Source organism: Ceratotherium simum, chromosome 25 (genome assembly GCF_057802395.1).
Source record: "Ceratotherium simum simum isolate JZ-2026a chromosome 25, ASM5780239v1, whole genome shotgun sequence".
In the NCBI taxonomy this organism is placed as follows: Eukaryota; Metazoa; Chordata; class Mammalia; order Perissodactyla; family Rhinocerotidae; genus Ceratotherium; species Ceratotherium simum.
In genome coordinates, this window is record NC_141924.1 from 9,760,140 (window position 1) to 9,781,405 (window position 21,266).

Consider the following 21,266-nt stretch of genomic DNA (forward strand, 5'->3'; position numbering starts at 1 on the left):
CAATATGACAGCATTTTGGGAAATTACGGAAAAGTTCAGGTCCTTATTCTTTGTTAGTTAAATATGCAGAACTCCTTTAGAAAGGAGCCCTTGTATAATTTAATATAGAGACCGTTCTGCCTGAGTGGTGCTTCCATCACTGTGACCTTTCTTGTAGGTAGAAATAGGCAGACATTATAGAGCAGTAGTCATAATGGGAAAGGGAGGGGGGAGTGGGGAGACTAATACAGTTATCATCATAATGATGACAACAGTGAAAACGATGATAAGAGTAGCTAACATTTTTGAGTGTGTGTTTTGTGGCAGACAATGAACTCAATACTTTACATGGGTAATCTCACTTAATCCTAACAATAGCCCTATAGGCAGGTACTATCATCATCTCCCTGGTTAAACTGACCCTTAGGGACATCAGATAAGTCAGGAGCCTCCTGTGAAGCAAAAGCTGCTATAACTTGATTACTGTTTCTAGATGTAAGATGTTTTGGAAATAAATAAATTTATTATAAAAAGAATATGCTTGGAATAAAAAATAAAATCAAAGATAAAGAATTGACATAAAGTAAAAAGTAAATGCTCACCATACCAAGTGTTGGCAAGAATGTGGAGCAACTAGAACTTTCCTATGCTATTAGTGGGAGTATAGAATGGTACATCCACTTTGGAAAGCAGTTTGGCATTTTCTTAAAAAGTTAAACATAAACCTACCATAGGACCCAGCCATTCCACCTCAAGTATTTACCTGAGAGAAATGAAATACACTAAGACTTGTACACAAATGTTAATAGCAGCTTTATTTGTAAGAGTCAAAAACTAGAAACAGCCCAAATGTCCATCATCCGGTGAATAGATATACAAGTTATGATTTATCTAGTCAGTCGAATACTACTCAGAAATAAAAAAGAAAGAATTATTGATAACATGCAACAACGTGTATGACTCTCAAAATAGTTATGCCGAGTGAAAGAAGTCACACAAAAAAGAATTCATACTATATGATTTCCCTTCTATAAAACTTAAAAAATGCAAATAATCTGTAGTGACAGAAAGAAGATCAGTAGTTACCTGGGGCCAAGGTAGGTTGAGGGAGGGAATGATTACAAAGAGACATGAGGATACTTTTGGGGGTAATGGATATGTTCACCTTCTTGAATGTGGTGATAGTTTCATGGGTATATACATCAGTCAAAAGTAATCAAATTAAAGTCAGTTAAACTTCAATAAAGCTATAAATACTTGCATACCTACTCTGTTTTCTTTCTATCCTATCCCTTTTCCAAGAGGTTGTCACTGTTAACAGTTAAGAGTATATTGTTCCAGAATATTATATAAAACATATTTTTGGTATTCATAAATATTTAGTTTGTTTCCAGGTATTTGCCTTTACAAGCATTACTGAATGAACAGTCCATAAATTTGCCTTTGTACACCTGAGTGATTATAATTGTAGAGAAAATTCCTTGAAGTATAATTACCTGGTTAAGGAGTTTGAACATATAAAATTTTAACAGACATTGCCAAATTGACACAAAAAGAGTGATACCAATTTCCGTTTCTACCATCATTGCCAATCATAAGTAATAGGCCCCCACATGAGAAAGAAGTAGTTAACAAGAAATTTAAGAAGGTTGTGTTTACTAGAAATCTATAGGGTTATATAGTTTTCAAATCCAGTGTGTTTTCACATCTCTCATCTTGTTTGGTTCTCATTCAGCCTTGTGAATGTGAAAGGGTGACTATATTCCCATTTTTGTGGATCAGGAAACAGATTTAGAGAAAGAAAGTGACTTGCCCAACACCAGACAGATGGAGGCAGAGTCAGATGTTCAAACTGAGGTGCTCAGTAAGCACTCAGGAACTGTTGAATGAATGAAGAGCTTTCATCATCCACTAGAATGTTCTACAATGATGGAAATATCTAGTGTCCAGTAGGGTTGCCACTAACCACATTTGGCTATTGAGCACTTGAAACTTGGTCAGTGCAACTGAGAAACTGAAGTTTGTATTTTTTTTAATTTTAATTGCCACGTGTCGCTACCATATTAGACAGTGCAATATACCATGCCAGGCCTCTCCAAACTTCTCAATGATTAGTAATTGTGTAAGTGCTTGTTAAAATACAGATTCATGCCTCCCCTCTGGGGTGGGGCCTGGTAATCTTTATTTCTAAACAGACCCTGGTGATTCTGATGCGAGTGGATATAAAGAAAACCTACACTACTCCTGTATATCTTTCCTTTACTACTCACACAGAGCACTTCACTTCTGACACTTCTGATCACCAAATATGTGGGGATTTTTCCCACACCAACCAATTTTTTGTGACACTAGCTTGGTGTCCTACAATCTAACTCAATTCCGATACATCAGATCCCACAGGTTAAGGGCTCAGTCCCATGAGACTGACCCCCACTTCAGATGCCAGTCACAAGTAGTAGGTCCCCACGTTACCCACAGCTTCTGTCGTGCTTGGCTACAAATCAGAGGTTACCATAACCTCCTCCCCTTTGGATTCACTTGTTTGCTAGAAAAGCTCACAGAACTCAGGGAAACACTTAGGTTTAACAGTTTATTAAAGGATATGATAAAGGCTACAGATGAACAACCAAATGAAGAGATACATAGGGCAACGTCTAGGAGGGTCCTGAGCACAAGAGCTTCTGTCCCCATCGAGCTGGGGTGCATCACCCTTCCATTACATGGATATTCCAGGTTCACCAACCTGGCAGCTCTCTGAACCCCGTACTTTTGGGATTTTTATGGAGGCTTCATCATGTAGATATGATCTGTCATTAACTCCATTTCCAGCCCCTTTCCCCTCTCTGGAGAACAGGGGGTGGGGCTGAAAATTCCAACCTTCTAATCATGGTTTGGTCTTTCTGGTGACCAGCCCTATCCAGGAGCCCACTAAGAGTCACTTCTTTGAAAAAAAGAAGTGACTGTCACCCAGGAAATTCCAAGGGATTTAGGAACTCTGTGTCAGGAACTAGGGTCACAGATCAAATATTAGAACAAACGATGCTCTTACTACTCTTATTACTTAGGAAGTTATGAAGGATTTAGGAGCTCTGTGCCAGGAAACAGGGACAGAGACCAATATATATATTTTCTATTATCTCACAGCGGATCTCACCTTCAGAAACACTGAGATAGACTTTCTTGGGGTTCTTGGGGGAACATAATTCATGTAGTCAATGAACGAGAAATTCATGGGTCAAGGCTATTCATTCCTGTTTATCATATGATTTTCCCAAATAATAGATTTTCACACATAGCAAATATATAAAATGTAGACTAGCTTCTGAATGGAGCACTTGGTTAGCTTTAATATCTCTGTCTGCATGATGCATGTAGCCCTGGAGTTACTGATGTACTAGCATGATATTAGTTCACTCTCAACAAATAGCTTTGGAGAGATCATTTACTCTGGACTCCTGGTTCTAGTTGAAGCTAGAATTCTTCTCTGTGGTTGAGCAGTGGTTCTAAAGGGCTGGTCTCCAGGCTGACATCCTCCTCCTCATCACCTGGGAGATTGTTAGAAATGCAAATTCTTGGGTCCCATCCCAGACTTAATATGAATCAGAAACTCTGGGGATGGGACCCAGCAATCTCTGGTCTAAGTTCTTCAGGTAATTCTGATGTATGCTAAATTTGAGAACCACTGGGTGAGAAGATCAAATGTATGGGAAGACTGAGAATCGGGTAGCTTTTCATTTCTATCACTTTCTCTAATTCTGTTGAGGCTAAAATGACCTAAACCAAATGGCAGCTTTCCTACCATTTAGAGACTATTAAGTTGAAATAATGAGTTGGGAGAGCATTAAAGTAAAGATCTAAAAGTTATTAGATTTCAAATTTTAGCATTAAGATGGTTTTAGGAGATTTTAGGCTCTGCATCCTATCTGTGGGATATTGTCAGCATTCTGCTAATTAATAGTGATTATAAAGAGACACTATTGGTGGCTTATGAGTACTAAACTGTAGTCAGTCCCCAAATACCTTTAGAGATAAGAAGTAATTTGACAACAGAAGTCTGTTAATATCTAAAACTTCCATTGCTTGTTTTGATCCTAAGGATAAACCTTTGCAAAGTAGCTGTCAGAGTAGCATGTTTCTTTGATGCGGGGGTTGACTTTTATAAAGAAAACCTTTTATATTTTTCAAACCTCTTTCCTTTTAGGCGTTTTGGAATAATGGGACTCTACAAAGGCCTTGAAGCCAAACTGCTGCAGACAGTCCTCACTGCTGCTCTCATGTTCCTTGTTTATGAGAAACTGACGGCTGCTACCTTCACAGTTATGGGGCTGAAGCGTGCACACAAGCAGTGAGACACCTTACCCTGCAAAGTGCAGAAAGATGCTCAACAGGGGGGCTTCCTTCTGTGTAAAAAGAAGCAGTTCTCCTTTTACTCTTGCTCCTTCCACCACACATTTTACCCTCCTGGGCTTGAAACTCATCTAAGGGGAAACGTAGAGTTAACTAGCTGGCCCTCTTGCCAACTTAATTTTTATGATGGTTGGTTGGATTTTGCAGGGGGGCTTGGACTAATGATCATATGAAAAGAGCACATTGTTGGAAACCTAAAAATGAAAGTTTGTGGGGGTTCTTTGGTTTTCTTAAGGGGAGTGGACTATTGCTCTCATGTAATCTTTTCCAGTTAAAATTTTTCTTAAATTTACCAGCTGTTCTCTTTCCCCTCCCCCAGGTTCTAGGATAAATTTAATACCATGTAATTCTCATATACTTTTGTATATCTTAATCTTGGTATGTTCCTCGCTAAAAATAATATTATGACTATGCCGTGGGCATGACTTTATTTTTGTTGGGCTTTTTAACTCCTACTTAAGGAAAGATGTCTTCTTTAGTACATGAGCTATTTATTTTGTGGGAGAAATGAAAATTATTAATCCTAAATCATTCTCTTATAAACTATTTGTAAACATCACATCATTAGTATTTGACATAATTAAAAAATATTTATTTGGGGGGCCAGCCCCATGGCCTAGTGGTTAAGTTTGGTCGGCATGCTCCGCTTAGGTGGCCCGGGTTCAGTTCCCAGGTGCAGACCTACACCACTTATTGGTGGCCGTGCTGTGATGGCAACCCACATACAAAATAGAGGAAGATTGGCACAGATGTTAGCTCAGGGCTAATCTTCCTCAGCAGAAAAAAACAAAAAATCTATTTTGCATCAACCCTTTTATTACAAAAGGCTTGAGGTTTTATGTTCATCCATGTTAGCCCCAATCAAGTCAAGCCCCAATAAATTGTCAGCACAAAAGGCATTCTTAAAAGTTGCCCTTTATTAAGATATTACACTGGGTTTACAACCAGCTGGTAAAAATCACAAAAAAGGGGAGAGGAAGCAGATACCTTGTTTAGGCTCTGGAATATTATCTTCCTTTACAGACTCTTGGTGGAGGCTGTGTATTTTGAGAATAAACATCTGATTGAGGTTCTATTTGGAAACATTCCTTAGAGTCCTGCTACTCAAAGTGTGGTCCATCAAGCAGTAGCATTGAAATCCCCTGGGAGCTTGTTGGACATGCAGTCCCAGACCTTCTGAATCAACTGCATTTTAACAAGATCCCCAGGTGATTCATACTCACATTAAAGTTGGAGAGACCTTAGAGTTCCTGACCCAACAGGAGATATGATTGTTTTCAATTATAGAAACCAAGACAAAGATTTTTCTCAAAGGAAAGATGGATTAATGTATTAAAACAACCTCTGAAAAACTGGGAGTCCTGTGTCCTTGTCTACTTTCACCTCATAGCACATGTTAAGGCGGTAGGGCTTTTACTATGTAGCTAGGAGTGAATTTAGACTTCTCAAGCTGCTCAAGAAGCAACTCTCTTGACATTAGCAGAACAGCTCTTTGGGTTCCTGTGGCTTAGTTTGTGTCCCTGTAACAAAATGACAGGTTTTTCATTTATAAGTCTAATTCAGTCGGAGAGAGAGTAATAATGAAGTGCCTGTGGACTCTGGTATTTAGTTCAATTTTGAGAATGGAAATTTCTTTCTCTTAGTTCCTTTCTGGTCCCTGTGGTGATTTCAAAATATGTGATTATCAAACTAGTAATAATTGAAACATTGTGGTGGTGTTCTAGAAAACAAGAATTAAGAAGAGCTAATAATCTGGGAACTAGACTGAACACTTGTCCCCTATTTAAGCCAGAGAATTGACCCCATTACTACTTTTTATTTTACTTGAAAGTTTGCGTGTGTCTGTGGTGGGGCTTACATGGGAAGCACAAAACTTATTTTGATTTCTATATGAAAGAATGATCATAAAGGTGCCATGTGTATTTTGTTATTGTTTTAATTATGCAATTTGTTTTGGAACTTGAATTTTGAGCTCAGGGTATTGTGGGCTGGTGTGTTAGAATAATTTCCAAGTCAAATTATATAGTTATATTAGGTGTTTATGATGTGAGAATGTATTTGATGCTTTTTTTCAGGTTTTATGAGGGAATGATTTAATATTGAGGTTTTATATTCCCTATGGAAGCTTATAGACTCACTAGGTGAAACTAGGTAATGATTCACCCAGTTTTGTAACCTTTGATTAATAATAAGTTATTTGAGAAAACTAAAGAACTGAAATCTGTACTAAGGAAATAAAAAATTTTTCTTTTTGATCCTTTATCCATTTCTCTAGAATGCGAGGATTAAGAGCCTTGGAGATTATATCAGTATCACTACAGTAGAAAATTTAATTTCTCTAAGTATTTAATCTATATTGTAAAGTGGACACTAATATTTCTACCCTAGTCTATTTTATAATTAAGTTTGAAAGGCAGAAATAGGATTTACCATAAGAATATAAGCAGTGGGAGTTAGAATCTTGCGTTTTATTCCCAGCTCTGCCACTGACTAGCAAATTTCATCATCTCCTTGTGCTTCAGCTTTTTGATAAGTAGAGATAATAATACTCACTACCCACTTCAGAGAATATTTGAGAGCTAATGATGTCAGCTAAATCCCTTTATGATCGTGGCAGAGGGAAGATCTGAGTGAAACTTGTGACAGTGCCTAGATTTATATAGCAATTTCCCTTCTTAAAGCTTACACTTTCTCATTTTATAATCCCAATATCTCTGTGAAGTAGGTAGGAACAAGTAACAAGATCCCCATTTAATTAACAAGGAAATCAAGACAGTACTATTAAGTGGCTCGCCTGGTTGGAGCCAGGACTAGAGTTGAGTTTCTTGCAGTCTAGTATAGTGATTAAGAGAATGGGTTCTAGAATTAGAACTAGGTTCAACTCGAGCCCTACTCCCTACCAGCTATGGGAACAAAGCAACTACTGAACTTGTATAAAACTCAGTTTCCTCAACTGTGAAACGGAGATCTTGATAAACCTACCTCATAGGGTGATTGTGAGGATTAAATGAGATGATATTCATAAATTGCTTAGCACAGTACTTGCCACTTAAGAACTGGGTAAATGTTAGCAATGACTATCATTATAATATTACTATTATTGGTGATATGGCTGTTTGAATAGATGTATCTGTGGTTCAGTGGAAAACACTGGGTTCAGATTGTCGTTCTATGACTAATAGCATTTTGTTACAGACAAGTCACTTCTTCACCTTTCTGAATCTTCATGTCCTTATCTGTCCAATAGAAATGATTACGTCTCAAGGCTGTTCAGAGGATTAAAGAAAATATATAATGGCCTTGCGAGGTAATCATTTCTGTTGGACAGATGAGGATATATATATGCATCTGGCACAATATATGACATATATAAGTGCTTAATAAATGCTGTTTGAACCAGTGTTCAGCGCTGGAGCAGCGTTTTCTCTTTCCATTTGTTTTAATTGTGAACATTTCTGGGAATTTTGAACATTTCTTCTCCTCAAAAGAGAAGCCAAATCCAGTAATTTTTATGTTTTATTCAGTATTCAAATTAAGTCCTCCAAACATTTATCAGTTAATCATTAAAATATCAACTGGTTCAATAGCAGAAAGTCACTGGCTATGCTAGTATCTCATCTTGGCTGTCTGGAAAAGCTAAAGAATAGTGACTTCATGGAGCCAAATGCCACACCTCTAAGGAGAGCCTTCCCTCTGGGCAGATGAATTACTTATTGGCAGCGTCAAATGTCACTAGGATACCAAATATATACAAAGACTCATTTGTAGGATATTTATGTATGCAATAAATGTAACTGATTGTGACCCTGCAGGGTTTTTACCACCTTAGAAAGGAAAGGGCCTTGGATTAGTGCTGATGTTCGTAGGGCCTACTGGTAGCCCCTGAAAAGTATGTTCAGTAGGACATAATTGACAAGAAAAAACATTTTCCATGAGTAGGATGAGAGAAGAAAAGAAAGACAATTACTATTTAAAACCAGAGAATGAAAAGGAAATTAGGAGATGGATATGAGAGTCGAGGGAGGGAGGGACAAGGTGCCAGTGCCTAGCACAGCACTCAAAGAAGAGATGCTCAAAAAATGTATGACAGTTACATAGATTGGGCAGTGAACTGTGGAACCCAGCAAATGAAATCCAGTCTGTAGTGACGTGAAAAGGGAAGGAAAACTCCATTTGGAACTAATCATGGGAATGGGTAATGGAACTTCCATGCATTGAATGCCTACTAAATGCCAGGCACAAGTGATTTACATACATCTTGGTTTTGTTTTTTTGGTGGTTTTTTTTTATTTTGGTGAGGAAGGTTGGCCCTTAACGGACATCTGTTGCCCATCTTCTTCTTTTTGGTTGAGGAAGATTGTCCGTGAGCTAACATCTGTGCCAGTCTTCCTCTGTTTTTTGTATATAGCATGCCGCCACAGCATGGCTTGATGAGCGGTGTGTAGGTCTGCACCTGGGATCTGAACCCGTGAACCCTAGGCTGCTGAAGTGGAGCATGCAAGTTTAACCACTACGCCACCAGGCCTGCCCCTACATACATCTTGATATCCTTGTAATAACTCTCAGTATATGAAATTCATTCCCATTAACAGTGAGTTAGTTGAGGCTTAAAATGTAACTTATCCATTGTCATGTACCTAATAAATGGTGATTGAGATTTAAAATTTAGGCTGACTCCAGAACTTTCTATACTGCCACACTACATCCTTCAGATGTCCTTAAAAGTAAGCCTTCTAAGCCAGTGTGTGGTTCCCTTTTACAACCTAGAGGGCATATGATTGAAGATGTGTAATTCTGTACTGAACTATCTGTACCCCATTGTCCCACCACAAGGCTCAAGGGAAGCCTGTTGCCTCTGTATCCAAGGGTGGCTCCGAATGCATGCTGTTTCTTGCCTCAGTGCCTTTGTTTATCTGTCTGGTGTATCAGGAATCTCTTACTACTATTACTGGTGAATTTCGGCCCAGATCAGGCATCAGCTCCTGGAAGCCTTTCTGAAACTTTGCTCCCTCCTACCCACCGACCCTCAAAGACCTTTGTACTCCTGTAAGATTGTGTACATTTGTCTATCATTGCACCTACTACATTGTATTTTTGAATTGCTGTAGTCCGTCTGTATCTCTTTCTTCCCCTTGATAACGAGTTCTTTCAGGGCAGGAAATGAGTCGAGTAGCAGAGTGTCTCGCTCACGGGAGGCACCAAGTTGTTGCATGAGTGTTTCTGGCTAAAGCCAGTGCTGACCTTTCTCCAGTCAAATTGATCTGTTAATTAAGAGTTTACATGTTTTTAGAATACTTGCACCCCAGTGTTGTCTTGATTATCAGTTTTTCAGATTTCTTTTTTTTTAGATTAATTAGTTTATACCGTTTTGAAGTATATTTTGCTAGTCAGGTGGCTTGAAGATTTCATTATTTCTTTGCTTTAATTGGAGTCACCAAAATTATCTACCTTAGTGGTATCGTTTATCTAATTCTTTCATGTGTACTTCAGTCTTGTTTTGCTTTAGTTTCTGTAGAACCCACTGGCGGAGTAGATGGCCAGCCAAGTAGGTGATCTCCTGTGTGGGTGTTGTGTGGAGGACCTTATTAAATTGCAAATTCCTATTTTAGGAATAACGTTCTATTTATTTATTTATTCAAGAAGTCATTTTTGATTACCTACCATGTCCAAGCACTATGCCAATTGCTGGAATTATCCAGATCAATAATACGCAGTCTCTGCCCTCATGTAGCTCATTGTTCAGCATGGACGTCAGACAAAAAACGACTTGGAGTTCTACCACTGATGAGTTCTAATGAGAAATGCAGTACAAATGTTCAGGAGTCTTTGGGAGCATGGAGAGGCTGGGCCCAGCTCTGTCTTGGTCTATGTGATCAGAAAGCAACATTTGAATTAGGAACACACCAAGTAGTGGGTAGAGGACCTTCTTGACAGAGGAAATAACTGGCATTTGCAAAGTAGAAAAAGGATGATGCTTTATTATTTGTGCATTGGTTTGAATTAGATCCAGAAGCTTCCCCACCTAGATCTCTGAGCTGAACACATGCTGGAATGAGGGAGGGGAAAGCGTCAGGCCACCGAGAACTTAGAACAAGGGAGAAGAGATGGTCAGGACCCCGTCCTATGTAACGGTTTTGTCTACAGTTAGACTTGGGTCTAAAGAAAGAAGAAACATTCCCTGTGCTCTTCGAATTTAAAAATCTAATGTTAAACATAGTTTGGAAATTAGACATAACATGAATCGTTTAGTTCTACCTCTGTGAAGATCAGCCTGCAAGAGTAGTTGAGGCTCACTGTGAATTTCTGTTACTGTCAAGGTCTGGACTTGCACTCTATCTTGATCAATATGGACATGTGTACTTGGGAAATAGTTCAGAGCCTAGTTGAGGCTAAAACTGTGAGTACTTTGATCATACATTTGTTAGTGTTTTAAAAATTATAAAAGCAGTGAAGACTCAAGGGAAGGGGAATTTAAAAATCCTCTTTATTTCTTTTTTAATTTGCAATGAGTTGATAGGTATAACATATACAGATTTTTTTCTAACACATTCATTCTCATTTTATTCTCTCTGTTGTGAGATTTATTTCAATTACTTTTATACTGTATAGATGGAGAAATTGAGACACAGATCTGGCTAAGGTTACATGGCAAAGGATTGAGAGAAACAGGAATTCAGACTTCCTGATATCCTATCCAATGACCTTTCACTGGCTCGTACTGCTTGGAGATATCTGTATTTTCTATTTTGGTTTAAAGTTTTTCTTTTAGCTTTTTTTTCTTATAAAAATAATACACAGTCATTATAAAAATTTCAGAATATGTAGAAAAAATGAAGAGAGTCCTACATATATAGAGTCCTATCTATGTATGTATAAGTCTATACCTGTATTCCTACTGCCTAGAAATTACTGCTAATATTTCAGTATATCTATTTTCAGATTTGTTTAAATGTATACATACACAGATATATTTATAGATAGGTGTTTTTTTTAATGACACCAAACTGCCTAAATTTGTAAATTTTCATCTCAAGTATGTCAATAAATAATAATTTTAGCAGCTTCATAGAATTGCATTGTGTAAATGTATCATTAGTTAGACTCCTATTGAGGGGCTGGCCCCGTGGCTTAGCGGTTAAGTGCGCGCACTCCACTGCTGGCAGCCCAGGTGCGGATCCTGGGCGCGCACGGACGCACCGCTTCTCCGGCCATGCTGAGGCCGCGTCCCACATACAGCAACTGAAAGGATGTGCAGCTATGACATACAACTATCTACTGGGGCTTTAGGGGGAAAATAAATAAATAAATAAAATCTTTAAAAAAAAAAAAGACTCATTGATAGACTTTTCAGTTGTTGCCAATTTTTTGCTATTATACATAATCTGATGATAAAATCCTTAATATATGCATCTAACATTTTTTTTTTATTTCTTTAAGAAGAATTTCCAGGAATCCAGTTACTGAGTAACTGGGTCAAAAGATATGCCTACTGTGACATTCTATTATTAAATTAAAACTTAATCCTATCTGTGCCTTTATGTTCATTGTCACTTTGGGCTACATAAACGTTTCTCTCTCCACCTCTGCTTTAGCAGGCTGCAGGAGAAATGCCATTCTGCCTGTGATGAGGAGGAAGTGCTGTTGTGCTCCAGGGGCTGGGCTTTACATGCTTTTTCATTTAGTTCTTTCAACAGTCCTATGAAGTACAGAGTTAAATGAAACATATCAAAAGTGTTATAAGAGTTTAGAGCTGAAAATTAGATTTTTTCCAGCAGGTAGTTAAGATCCTTAAATATCACATACTAACGTATAATGATAATAGCTACCATATATTGAGCTCCTACTGTGCACCAGTTGCCATACTGGATGCTTTACGTATATTATCTGATCCTCCTACAAAGGTTCCAAAGCCCATGTACTTTCCACAGTTCTCCCCTTCGAGCTTTGGTTCCAAGTCTGCATCCTAGTTCCTGTGCCTTTGTTACATGGCACATTCTAGAGGGCAGGGACTTGCTATAAATCATGTTATGAATCATCATGAACATGAGGTTACATTGGGCAAGGCCTCTGTAGAAATCCTTTGTGGTTATGATGGTTATGAAAATCAAAGAAGACTGTTACAATTTATCTTTGTTCACTTTTTAATTTATAAATAAGCTCCTATTTGATAGAAAATGGCTGTTTTATTTTTTTCGTTGTTTTAATTTTGCAATTGCAGATATGGAGAAACTTGTAGGCCACCAGAGGGCATTGCAGTCAGCCTATTTCATCTTCATTATAAATCACTGCTGTCAGAGAGGCCTAGTGAAATTTGTTCCCAATTAAACCAAAAAAGAAGCATTCTTAGACTCAACGAGCAATCTGAATAGGAACTGTGGCTTGAACTTGGTGGAGCACTACCTTGAAGCACCTTTTTTATCTATAAAAGCGAAGAATGGAGTAGGTAGTATTTTGCTGAATTTATATTCTTTTACTTTTTCCTTTCCCCAAGTGTATACCTAAACTTTTAATTTGTCATCCATAATTTATAGACTTATCTTGGCCCGTTGATAAAGCCAGTAGCTCTCAGTATCAATAGGAAATGAAGTCAGAGACACAAAAGTCAGTTTTGGGCCAGTAGCATCCACTGGTCTTTATTGACACTAATAAAAACTTGCAAACTTGACTGATCCACAGTTGAATAACTCATTTCTGTTCACCATCTGGTGGAAGTGCCAATAGGCAGGAAAATGATTAAAAGGCAGAGCGGGAGGTACAAGAGGTAAAAGGCATTTTGACAACCTGTGAATTTAAAAATCAATTCAAATCTTTACTAAACAAGTAGTTTTGATGTAAACAGGTAAATCTTTCCACGTTGTTTGAAATAAACGTAGCTATTGAGGCTTCCAAGTTGTAGCCAACTAGAGCTCTCATTAATCTGTGCTCCAGGACCGTTTGAGGTACTAATTTATTTCACAAACATTTATCGCGTACATTCGTACCAGGCACTTGCTAGGCGCTGATATACAGATATGAATAATAATTAATCTTTATATACTGTTTTGTAGTTTATAAAACAATCTGGCATCTATTATCTTATTTGGTACTCACTTCATACCTCAGAGATGAATTGGGTAGATGATATCTCCATTTTATATGTGTGGAGATAGGTTCAGAATGGTTCAATGACTCATTCACTGTTACACAGCCAGTGACAGTAGAATTCAAACAGAGGTCTTCTGACTCCAAATCCCATCCTTTCCCACAACACCACGCTGTCTTTCTAGAAGTGAGCCTATTGCTCTCAAGGAAGGGCTTGAGGGGTATAGTATTCCAAAGGACCCAAGGTTAGAAATAGAGCCACTTGGTTTTGATTGTTTAGTTTAGTAAGCAACTTAGCAAATAAGTTGAAAAGCTTACCAGTTCTATTTCTCTTTTTTTCCCAAAAATAAAAGGTAGCTTCAGTATGCAGGCAGTGAAAAAAAACTGGATGCTTTTTTAGCACTTGGTTGATGTATTTACTAGGAATTTAACTCTTTGAAGGCTATGAGTCCCCGCATCTTTCCTTAAGGTGTGATTTATGCAGTAATGCCCATGTTAAAAAGAATGGGCCCATCATTTGAGTGTCAAGCTTGGGTAAGGATGTCCCTAACACAAAAGTCTCTGTGCTTTTCATTTCTTTGGTGGTTTTTGGAACATCATACCCTTGATAGAGCTCTATCAAGTACCCTCTCTACATTAAGCTGTATTTCTCTGTTTACTTACCTGCCTCCTTCAATAGATTAAGAGCTCTAAATCCTCATCACGGTTACTATGTCCCAGGTGTTATTGTAAGTGTTCTGTGAATATTTGTCCAATGAATGTATATATTGAGAGTTGTGGGGTATAGTGTTGAATTTGGGTTTGCCTAAACCAGAATACCTAGATTTACAATCCCTATGATAATATGTATTTTGACAAAAAGTCACGGCTTCCCTAGGATTTAGTGCCTTAGTCATTTCACCACATTAAATACAATGTGGTACATGCCTTCCTATCTTCGTCTGAACTGAATAAAGTGTGGGATAAGTGCAGGCTGAAGACAGCTGAGAAGTAAGTGCATAAGCATAGAGGCTTGTAAGCGGAAAAAGTACTCTAATTAAAACAAGAATGCTGGTGTCATTCTTATCACATAACGTTGTTATTATTTGTTGGTCTGTTCCTCCTGTTCCTGGAGTGCAGGTTTCATTTTTGTGTCTTTAATACTTAACAGTGAGACTTAATAACGATGCTTAATTAGTATTGTTGTCTTATACCAAAGATACTCTGCTAATCAAGACATCAACAAATAATTTTTGGGCATCTGCTATGTGCCAGCTACTTGGCTAAGCAATAGGGATGCACTGAACAAGACAGACAAGGTCCCTGCTCTTGTGGGACTTGCACTGGAATGGAGGGAGACGGACATTGAGCATATAAACCAGTAAGGTGATGTTAAATGCAGATAAGTGCTATAAAGAACATGCTTGAACAGATCTTTTAGTTACCAGCATCCATGTAAGAGAGAGAGAGAGAGAGAGAGAGTATTCATACAGTGTATGCACGTGCTAATATGAGGAAGGAGGAGAATGTCAGAGCAGGAAAGCACCAAGACATGCAGAGATAGAAAAGGGCTGGAGTGCAGTATAGTGTCACCAACTAAGGGAGTTTATTAAATTCATATGTATATATGTATGTATTATCGAGACTTTTCTGTCAGCTTTGGGTCTTTGAATTTAGCTGTGTGACTGATGATATGACACTGCCCCTTCTGCTCAGACTTCATAAACTCTGTTTCTAAAGTTGATTCACCGTCCTCACAAATAGTATCTCCTTTATCTGAAATACTGATTGGGCTTTGCATGTGCTGAACTAAATTCCAAAATACTGCTTCCCCTAAATTGTCGGGAAGCCGTAAAGTAATAGGGCCTCCCGAACTGTTCTAGGTCCAGTGTGTAATGTCTACAGGTTACCATGATTCTACTCCCACTCATGAACTTGGTACCCTTTCCCCACCTACATCAGCACGTACCAATTTCCCCCAAATTAGAACTGAATTCAGGCATGACCAGTTAAAATCTTTGGTAAGTTAAGCAACCATTTTTCTATTATTTCCCTTTCTTTTTTTTCCATTTTTGTTTATGAGCTTATCCTTAGTAGTGCTGCTGCTTTTTTAAAACAGCTTTATTGAGATATAATTCACATGCCATGTAATTCACCCATTTAAAGTGTACAATTCAATAGTTTTAAGTATATTCACAGATGTGTGGAACCATCACCACAGTCAATTTTAGAACATTTTCATCACCTTGGAAAGAAACCCCATACCCTTTAGATATCACTCCCTCATCTCCCAATTTCCCCCCTCCCATGTCTGAGCAACCACTAATCTACTTGCTGTCTCTACAGAGTTCCCTATTATAGACTTTCATATGAATGGAATCAGATAACATGTTAACTTTTGTGACTGACTGCTTTCAATTAGCGTAATGTTTTCAAGGTTCATTGGTATTGTAGCAAGTATCAGTATTTCATTCCTTTTTATGGCTGAATAATATTCCATTTTATGAATATAAGACATTATGTTTATCCATTTGTCTGTTGGGCTTTTGGGTTGTTTCCACCATTTGGCTATTGTTAATAATGCTGCTATGAACATTCATGTATAAGTTTTTGTGTGGATATATGTTTTCATTTCTCTTGGGTATATACCTAGAAGTAGAATTGTTTAGTTATGTGGTAACTGTATATTTAGTCATTTGAGGAACTGCCTGATTGTTTTCCAAAGTGGCTTCCCCATTTTACCTTCCCACCAGAATGTATGAGGGTTCCAATTTCTTCACATCCTTACCAGCACCTATTATTATCTTGCTTATACTAGTGGATGTGAAGTTGTATCTTATAATGGTTTTGATTTGCGTTTCCCTGATGACTGATAATGTCAAGTTTCTTTGTGTGTGTTTATTGGTCATTTGTATATCTTCTTTGGAGAAATGTCCATTAAGATCCTTTGCCTATTTTTATGTCTTTTTATTATTAAGTTGTAAAAGTTCTTTATATATTCTGGATACAAGTCCCTTACCAGATATATGATTTGCAAATATCTTCCCATTCTGTGGATTGTGTTTTCATTTTTTTGCTAGTGTCCTCTGAAGCACAAAATTTTCTAATTTTGATCTAGTCCAATGTATGTATATTTTCTTTTGTTGTTCCTGTTCTTGGGTCATATCTAAGAATCTGTTACCAAATCCAAGGTCATGAAGATTTACCTCTATGTTTTCTTCTAAGAGTTTTATACTTTTAGCTCTTACATTTAGGTCTTTGATACATTTTTAGTTAACTTTTGTATATGGTGTGAGGTAAAGTTACCCACTTCATATTTTGCATATGGATATCCAGTTGTCTCAGCACCATTTGCTGAAAAGACTATTCTTTCCCCCATTGAATGGTCTTGGCACCCTGGTCAAAAATCACTTGTCTATAGACATATGGATTTATTTCTAGATTCTTAATTCTATTCCATTGACCTGTACATCTATCCTTATGCCAGTACCACACTGACTTCATTACTGTTACTTGGTAGTAAGTTTTGAAATCAAGAAGTGTGAGTTCTCTAACTTTGTTCTTTTTCAGGATTGTTTTAGATATTTTGAGTCCCTTAAAATTCCACTTGAATTTTAGCATCAGCTTGTCAGTTTCTACAAAAATTCCAGCTGGGGTTCTGATAGGGATTGCATTGAATCTGTGGATCAATTTGGTGAATATTGCCATCCTAGCAATATTAAGTCTTTGGATCTGTGAACATGAAATGTCTTTTCTACTTATTTAGATCTTTTTAAATTTCTTGCAACAATGTTTTGTAGTCTTCAAATATAAGTTTTGTACTTTTTTTGGTTAAATTTATTTCTAAGTATTTTTTTTCTTTTGATGCTATTGTAAATGCAATTGTTTCTTAATTTAATTTTCAGATTATTCATTGCAAGTATATAGAAATGCAATTAATTTTTGTATATTGACCTTGTATCCTGCAACCTTGCTGAACTCAATTATTAGTTCTAATAGTTTTTTAGTGAATTCCTTAGGATTTTCTTCTATAAGATTATGTCATCTGAGCATAGAGGAGTTTTTACTTCTTTCCAATCTGGATGCCTTTTGTTTTTTGTTTTTTGCCTAATTGCTCTAGCTAGAACTTCCAGTACAGTGTTGACTAGAAGCAATGACAGCAGACATCCTTGTCTTGATCCTGATCCTTGGGGAGAAAACATCCAGTCTTTCAAGACTGAGTGTGATGTTAGCTGTGGGTTTATTGTCGATTCCCTCCATTGTTTTTTTGCTTGCCATCAGTCACTTAATCAAACTGAGCACATACTCTGTACTAAGCACTTTTAGCCACTCTCAGGAACATGTGCTGTCACACTATGCACTGGTTTTGTAACATCATTTGCAGTGCTACTTCTTTATGCACTAAAATGTTTTCATTTATTGCTTTAACCATTTGTTCAGGAATTTTTCTAAAATGCCAGACATCCCTGGCCACTTTAAACATAATGGAATACATACAATTCAACTGTTGCTTTAAAACTTGGACATCATTGTGATGTGTTACTGTGCTGGCTAATGTGGTCATGCCTTTGGGAGATTATTGGGTAGTTTGTCCCTTCAGAGAATCATTCCAAACTGCTGTGCATTTTGCATCTCTGTGTCTGCTTTTTACAAATACAGATTGTCCTATCCCTAGTTAATTGGCACTTTTTCTGACCTTAATATGCCTGCTTCTGAGAACATTCTCTTCTAATAGGCAATTCCTAATCTGCTGAGGATTGGTCTGCCAGAGAACGAACGTATTTAGAATTTTTTGTAAAATCAGAGTAAATAAACTGAGGAAGAAATTCTCCTGTGAATAAAGTGCATGGACTTTCCAATACCTTGTTTGGCTACTTAAATGCCTCTTGTTTCCTAGGTTCTCAGTGCTGTTGTAAATGAATCACTGTCAGGTGTGATGTATTACTGTATCATAAATAAAATTATTTTTTAAAGGCTTGTCTTAGTCCCCTCCTCCTCCTCTCCCTCCTAGTCAGTTTTCATTAGTTGAACTCTCCCTATTTCTCTTACTCCTCCAGTACATGAATGTTCATAGCAGCCTTATTCATAATAGCCAAAAAATCAAAACAACTAAGGTCTAATAAGTAACAGTTGTCATGTTAATTAGTACAATAGAATACTATCTGCGGTACTGCAAGTGAACAAACTATAGCTATATGCAACAACATGGATGAATCACACAATGTTGAATGAAAGAAGCCAGACATAAAACTTTACTAAATGTGTGAGTCCATTTATATAAATTTCAAAAACTGTTGAAGTCAAGACAGCAGTCACCTTTAGAGAGGAAAGTAGGTGCAGTAAGACACAACTAAAATAAGGCAGAAAGTAAAGAGATGAAAATAGATATGCCAAGCAAATGCTAAACCAAAGGAAAGCTGGTTGACATTAAAGAAAAAAGCATTTTGCAGGATAGGATAGATCATGAGGTAATGGTAAAATGGATAAGTCACCAGAAGAAATAAAAGTCCTAAACCTAGATGCACCTAATAACATCGACTCAAATGCATAATACAAAGATGGTCAGAATTACAAAAAGAAATAGACAAACCCTACAATCACATGGAAATCTTAACATACCTCCTTCTGCAAATTAGATAGGCTAAAGACTATTTGAGCAACATCTCATAATTTTTCACCCCCAAATTAGAAAATACATTTTCAAGCACACTAGAGTGCTTATAACAATTCACCATCATGAGCTGAAATCTGTCGCCCTGAGGTTTCTATCTTCTGGTCCTAGTTCTGTCCACTGGAATTATAAAGACATGTTACTCTTCCAGTGAAAATTCTTCTAATTTTTAAAGACAGCTGCCTTGTGCCCAGTGAGTCAAGTCTTATTAAACATTTCCATTTTTTTCTTGTACTGTTCCTCCTAGGACGTGGATTTACTTTCACCCTCCAGGTTGTTCTCCTCGGAATATATCCAGTTGACTGCTCTCTGTCTAGGGCTTATCTTTCATTTTAGGGGAAATTAACACCATGCTAGATGCTTTATACATATCGCCTCATAACCTTATGAGGCAGATGGTGAGATTTTTATTTTACAGATCTAGAAAGTTGGGCTTACAAAAGTTTTCCCAGTGTCACATATATGGTTTGACCAAATAGGAGTTATCAAAGGATGACCACCACATCTGGGTGGATGGTGGTGCCATGTATTGGAATAGAAAATATTGATGATCTTGGTAGAACAGGCAACAAAGATCTCCCCTTGGATATCTAGGAGACTTCTGAAACTTAATATATTCAAACCTGGTCTCTATTCCTATATAAAAATCTCCTGCTCTCCCAATATTCCTCATCTCTGTGAGTGGCATCACCATTCACTCAGTTGTTCAGGCCAAAAACCTTGGAATCATCCTTTCTCCCTCACTCCACTATCAGCAAATCCTTCCAGTATATATTGCAAATCCTACCATTTCTCACCTTCTCCACCTCTACTACGAGAGTCCAAGCCTCCATGGCTCTTGTCTAGACCACAATAGTTTCTTAACTGATCTCCCCGCTTCTATGATTCCCCCACACATTCTCTTCTCAACACTGAACCAGAAAGATCCTTTTTTAATATGTAAATCAGATCCTGTCTTTTTCTCACTGTCATCCCTACAGTGACTTCCCACAAACTTAGAATATCAAGAATCCTCTGCATGGACCCAAAGCCCCTCATGATCTCACCCCCTGCTACCGCTCTAACCTCATCCCACCCTTGCTCACACACACACACACACGCAAAACTTTGGCCATGTTCATCAGACTTGAGCAAGTACCTGACTTGGGGTCTTTGCAATTGCTGTTCCTTCTGCTGCTTTCCTGTGTTGTCACTTCACTCAGTACAGCCCACGTGTCATCTCTTCAGAGGCCTTCCCTGACCACTCCCTCTAAAACAGCACCAGGTATTCCCTGTTCCCTGAGCCTGCCTTTTTTTTTCTGCATAGCACTTATCATTACTTGATATTTTATTATGTTTTTATTTATCTGTTCATGGTCTATTTCCTCTAGTTTTAGCTTCTTGAGGGCAAGAATTTGTTTAGTTCACCACTGTATCCCTAGTGCCTAGAACAGTTCCTGGCACATAGAAACCACTCTATAGATATTTGAGTGAGTGGATATTACTTCACTATTTAAAAATTTTCAGTGGCTCCTCATTGCCTGGAGCAGGATTTCCCAACAATGGCACGACTGACATTTGGGTTGGACAGTTCTTGTGGGGAGACTGCCCTGTGCATTGTACAGTGTTTAGCAGTACCTCTAGCTTCTACCCACTACATGTCAGTAGTTCCCACCCCAGGGACCATCAGAAATGTAGCCATACGTTGCCAAATGTCCCCTGAAGGGTAGAAACCCTCTAGTTCAGAACCAGTAGCCTAGAGTGAACCAGTCTCTGAAGTTCTCACATGGAGAACTTAAAAAAAAAAAGCAAATCTCAAGCCTTGTCAGAGGCCTATAGATTCAGAATCTCTTAGGTTTAGGTCTAAAGTGTCTGGTCAAGAGGTACAGAGACTTCCTGGCCTGGGGGATAAACCCACAGCCCTTATTGTCTAGTCCCTCACTACCTCCCTAGGCATTGCTTCTTTTTTTTTTTTTTTTTTTTTAATGAGGAAGATCAGCCCTGAGCTAACATCCATGCCAGTCCTCCTCTTTTTGCTGAGGAATATTGGCCCTGGGCTAACATCCGTGCCCATCTTCCTCTACTTTGTATGGGACACCACCACAGCATGGCTTGACAAGCGGTGCATCGGTGCGCAACCAGGATCCAAACCCCGGGCCGCCAGTAGCAG

General features: G+C 38.0%; 1 protein-coding gene across 2 annotated transcripts in view; it reads left to right on the forward strand.

Annotated features, from left to right (window-relative positions):
- The window catches only part of SLC25A17 (solute carrier family 25 member 17), an 80,698-nt gene that overhangs the window by 49,309 nt on the left and 10,123 nt on the right, over positions 1-21,266 (forward strand). Inside the window, exon 9 of one of the 2 annotated variants that reach the window (XM_004437891.3) lies at positions 4,181-6,648. The exons of the other annotated variant lie outside the window; for it this stretch is intronic. Coding sequence (XP_004437948.1) covers positions 4,181-4,328 — 148 coding nt within the window. The 3' untranslated portion in view covers positions 4,329-6,648. Of the gene's footprint in view, positions 1-4,180; positions 6,649-21,266 lie in introns of those variants that run through there. 2 annotated transcript variants of the gene reach the window in all.